The sequence below is a fragment of the Orycteropus afer genome, unplaced genomic scaffold (genome assembly GCF_000298275.1).
Source record: "Orycteropus afer afer isolate SDZICR_OR568_19922 unplaced genomic scaffold, OryAfe1.0 scaffold00045, whole genome shotgun sequence".
Classification (NCBI taxonomy): domain Eukaryota; kingdom Metazoa; phylum Chordata; class Mammalia; order Tubulidentata; family Orycteropodidae; genus Orycteropus; species Orycteropus afer.
Window position 1 is genome coordinate 5,217,835 of NW_006921632.1, and position 5,094 is coordinate 5,222,928.

At 43.1% G+C, this 5,094-nt stretch overlaps 1 protein-coding gene across 1 annotated transcript; it reads left to right on the plus strand.

Annotated features, from left to right (window-relative positions):
• Positions 1–3,808: 3,808 nt before the first annotated feature.
• On the plus strand, positions 3,809–4,765 carry LOC103194577 (olfactory receptor 10AD1-like). Its single transcript, XM_007937984.2, has one exon. It carries the CDS (start codon positions 3,809–3,811, stop codon positions 4,763–4,765), a length of 957 nt encoding a protein of 318 aa, XP_007936175.2.
• Positions 4,766–5,094: the final 329 nt, after the last annotated feature.

The window sequence follows — 5,094 nt, forward strand, 5'->3', positions numbered from 1 at the left end:
GTGTTCAGTGCTTCTGTGCTACCTCCATGTTCGTTGCACAGTTCTGCAAGCAGCCATCCAAGGTGCAACAATTGGTCTCTACTTGCCTGGAGCAATAGAGGAAGAAGAAGAGTCAAGAATGGGAGGAGGATATGGAATGAGTGGCTAACTGCCTCCATGAACAACTGCCTCATTTTCTGTAAGACCAGAAGAACTGTATGGTGCCCAACTACCACTACTAAATATTTTCATCGAAGATTCTGTAGAAGAATCCTGATGAAAGGGGAAACACGGAACAGAATTTTAAATTCTCATGGATCCTAGATTTTCTCCAGCCATAGAGATTGGATGAATCCTTGAAACTCTTGCACTGAGATAATCTTTCAGTCATAGACCAAAAATATCCCATGAAGTCTTCTTAAAACCAGAAAATAGTTTGGCTTAACTAGAAAGAAAAAAAAAAAGTCTGCCTTAAGCATTCTGCTCTTTTAAGAACGATCTATATGGGATCAAATTGATAATAGCAACTTGAATGATTAAATACGAATCTTAGGGGTCACTGGATTTTTGTTAAAGAGGGAAGAACAACTCAGAAAAGGAAGGTGAGAATGGTGGCACAGTGCAATCAGTATCACTAACGTGTACATATACAAACTGTTGAGTTGGTGCATGTTTTGCTGTGTATATTCTCAACAACAAGATAAAATGTAGAGAACAAAATAACAAAAGCAATAGAATTGCCAGTAGTATAGAGATTCTCCAGATCTGCATATAAATCGCCTTTTATTATCATATTCCCAGGGTGAAATTTAAGTCCAAGAATTAAGTTAAAGGCCAAAGACATTAAAGTCTGCCAAATTTACAACCTAACACTGAATTCCTTTTTCTTTTTCTTTATCTGCTCAGTCTCTGCCAGAAGGGTTCTCAATACCCAGGACGGGTTGGGGTTCCTTTAAGGGCCTCAGAAGTGTATTACTTTAATGCTAAGTCTCTTAGGAGCTTCACTTTTAAAGAATCCAAAGGAACTCTGTCTCCTAAGGAGTTAATCAATTTGACAATTTGAGACTGAGTGGTAGAGGATGACTCGCAAACCTGTGGATCAACAGGAAAAGTAGATTCTATTTTTCAAGGCCAGGTGCTAGAATTCAATTAGTACTGAAACAAACAAAACACTACATGAAAAAAGAGGGAACAGAATGAAATTATTAACCTGGAAGAAATAATACAAGGCATGTAAAGTTCCACACCTGTACTATAAAGTGTTGTACACATGTAACTTAGTGTTACAATCTAAGTAGACATTCATCCGTAATGGTACAGATGTCAAAGGACTAACAAGGTAATCAGACACAATTTCTCTTCCAGAGTGGCCCACCAGGTCAGACTATCCTCCCTGGACCAGTTCTTCCTCAAACACCATGAGATCTTCTCTATTACTTGCCACAGGGATTCGGTGACAAACATCATTACCAGCCAGAGCACCAGAATGAGGTAGGATGTGATTTCTATGAGATTGTCCCCATTTATTTAGACAAATACTTAGTGGTTAGCCCCTAATGGTAGTTAGCAAGGCAACAGATGCTAAGTATCACAGAATTTCTGACATAGTCCACCACACATAAGTACTTACACTCTTGTACATCCTAGTGATTTCTTGGTCTAACCTCATTTTCTTCTTGGGCAAATCTCAGAGTTCTTTTAGAGTCTGGACAACTGATATTTGATTCAGACACTGATCTCAGCCTCAACACATCCACTAGGCCCGGGTCCATGCCGCCAGGCCATATCTTACATTAAGTAGTGCTCTCTGTCCTTCCTTATCCTTTATGGGACCACAAGAAGAGAAGTACAAGTTCTAGGCATTATCTCCTAAAGTGGAGATAATGGGATGGTCTGGTACCCAGATACTGCCTTGGATTTATCAGGAAATCATACCTTGAATCTAGGCAGTAATAGGGTAACTATTCCTAAAAGGAGGATGGAGTATATAAGGATGTATGGAAAAGAGGGTATCCAACCAGAAGTAGATGAATGATGGGAGGCCATCACCAAAAAAGAGGAAGGACAACAAAAAGTGGAAAAAGAGACTAACAGATGAGATAGAGTGAAAGTGTGTATAGAAGTGAAAAAGAAGAGGTGTGTTCTCAGCAGAACAGAAAGTTAGGAAGAAACATACTAGCCATCTGTAAGTCTCTGACAGTAAAAGTGACCTAATACATTATATATCCAATGCAGGATGAAAAGTAAGGTAGAGATTTAACAGGAACATATGAAGGACTTACTGAAAGTTATAGTAGTGAGATAAAAGCATGAGGAGACTTCTGAATGATCATTTTCTGAAAATGAAAAAATAACAAGATTTATTCCTGGAGGCAATGGCACAGGTTAAAATTCTCTGAAGGGTCATTCCAGAAAGATTGGAATTTTGTCCTGCTCATACATTCCCTTTTCCCATAGGGATGTGTTTTGTTACTTTGTGCTGCTCTAACAGAAAACTACCACAAATGGGAATGGCTTGAACAGTTTATTCTCTTACAATTTTGGAGGCTAGAAGTCTGAGTTTAAAGTGCCAGCCTCTAGGGGCTGGGGGAAAGCCCCTCAACCTTGGCCTTCAGCTCTGCCTCCTGCTCTCAGCCCACTGAAGCTGGAGGCTTTTCCTCACTCAGGCAGCTGCTGGCTGCTAAGGCTAACAAATTCAGGGTTGACAAGTAAAAAGGCACAGTCCAATATTACCAAACAACACAGCAGGCCACTAATTCAAGTCCCAAGATTGGCAGGGTATGGCAGGCTGCTGAACAACAACTTGGCTACATGCAAGGTTCAAGTGTGCCAAAAAGCTGTGGCCCATTCCCAGAGCTTCTCCTTACATACGGGAAGTGGCCCACATCCCTAAAGCAGTTACTCAGCTGCTCGTAGCAGATTCCACCATGGAGCTGATTGCCCGTCTCATTATGGGGAATAACTACCACCAGCTGCCCAGCCATTCAAAACCAGACATAGCCAAGGTGACATATAACCTTAACTAGCACACAATGGTTGGATCCTCTCTACCTAGTGATATGTGGCTCTAAATACCAATACCTTTAGGAAAGCTACCTCCTGATGAGCAAGTCTTGCTAGAGCTCACAACTAGGCCCTACTGCTAGCAGGCATATCATGGGTAGTTGATGTAGCAGCAGCAACAGCTGGGAAAGTGAGAGTGTCAAGAGATGAATGACAAGCTACATATGATTACCTCTAGAGATACACAAATCATTGCCACTTTAGGGACAAGCCTGAGAGAATACTTTTATTTTCTCTGTAATTTCAACCCATTCATCATTTTTGCATTGGGTACACAGAGACTGAGCATTGTTTTCTGCTGGAAGAATATACCTTCAAATATCTCTTAAGTGCTTCCTGAATACGATCTTCTACAATCCTCAGTATCTTAAACCTTTCCTTATTTAGCATGGGTCACAGACCCCAACTATAGTATCTTATTGTTTCACTGCTGAATGCATTACAGTTAGTGGCTAATCCTTCAGTACTGAGTCCTCAAAGCAGATGCAGCACTTCACTTGAGACCTGACCAAACCAAAATCAAGTGGAACCATAATTCCCCACTTTTTGGAATTATGGTGCTATGCACACAGTCTACAAGGATCCTGGAATTTTCACTATCCCATAACACTGCTAACTTACCTACAGTTTACAAAAATTCCAAAACTTTTACTCATCCATTCTTATCTTTTTCTGTTGGGTGTTTTAGACTCAAGTGAGTACTTTACATTACTGTACAGCTATCTCTCCTGTGCTTTTCCTTCCCTCCTTCTTCAGCAGGCCCCAGATGATGGACCTCAGGAATGGCAGCAGAGTAACATACTTCATCCTTGTGGGCTTTGAACAGAGCTCACCTTCCACTAGGGCTTTGCTCTTTGCCCTCTTCCTAGCCCTCTACAGCCTGGCCATGGCCATGAATGGCCTCATCATCTTCATCACCTGGACAGACCCCAGGCTCAACAGCCCCATGTACTTCTTCCTTGGACACTTGTCCTTTCTGGATGTCTGTTTCATCACCACCACCATCCCACAGATGCTGATCCACCTGCTGGTCAAGAACCACACTGTCTCCTTCGCCTCTTGCATGACCCAGATGTACCTAGTCTTCTGTATGGGTGTGGCTGAGTGCATCCTCTTGGCTTTTATGGCTTATGACCGTTATGTTGCTATCTGCCATCCTCTTAACTATGCCCAGATCATGAGCTGGCAGGTCTGTTTGAGACTGGTGGGTACTGCCTGGTTTTTTGGGCTGATCAATGGCATCTTTCTTGAATATATGTCTATCCGGAATCCCTTCTGCAGAGACAACCATATAGAAAACTTCTTCTGTGAAGCCCCCATAGTGATCGCTCTCACCTGTGGGGACCCCCAGTTCAGCATGAAGGTTATCTTTGCCGATGCCGTTGTGGTGCTGCTCAGCCCCATGGTGCTCATTGTCATCTCCTATGCCCACATCCTGGCCTCTATCCTTGGCAGAGCCTCCTCTTCAGGTCGGGGGAAGACCTTCTCCACTTGTGCCTCCCACCTGACTGTGGTCATCCTCCTCTATTCCTCAGCCATGTTCTCGTACATGAACCCCCGCAGCACACATGGGCCTGACAAGGACAAGCCTTTCTCTCTCCTCTACACCATCATCACCCCCATGTGCAACCCCATCATCTACAGTTTCCGCAACAAGGAAATGAAGGGGGCCATGGTGAGAGCCCTGGGGAGGACCAGCCTGGCCCTGGCAGAGTATGTCTAGCAGGAAGGGTCCTAGAGGGAAACCTCCTCCCCTAAGATATGATCAGCCCATGCAAGTGGATAACTCTCCAGTGTGGAAAGGCTCCAGGAAAGAGCATTCATTTGTTCAATTCCAGCAGCAGCCCTGTAAGTGCCTTTTGATGTGTAATGCTCATCTCTCTGACTTCACTTCAAATGTTACATTCTCTTGAACCTGGAGAATTTGACACTTTCCTGAGTTATTTTCCTCTGTCTTCTCCAAGTAAGATCTGATCTACACCTTACTTCTGTGAGTAGTGATTGGGGTCTTAAAAGCTTGCGAGCAGCCATCTAAGATGCAAATATTGATCT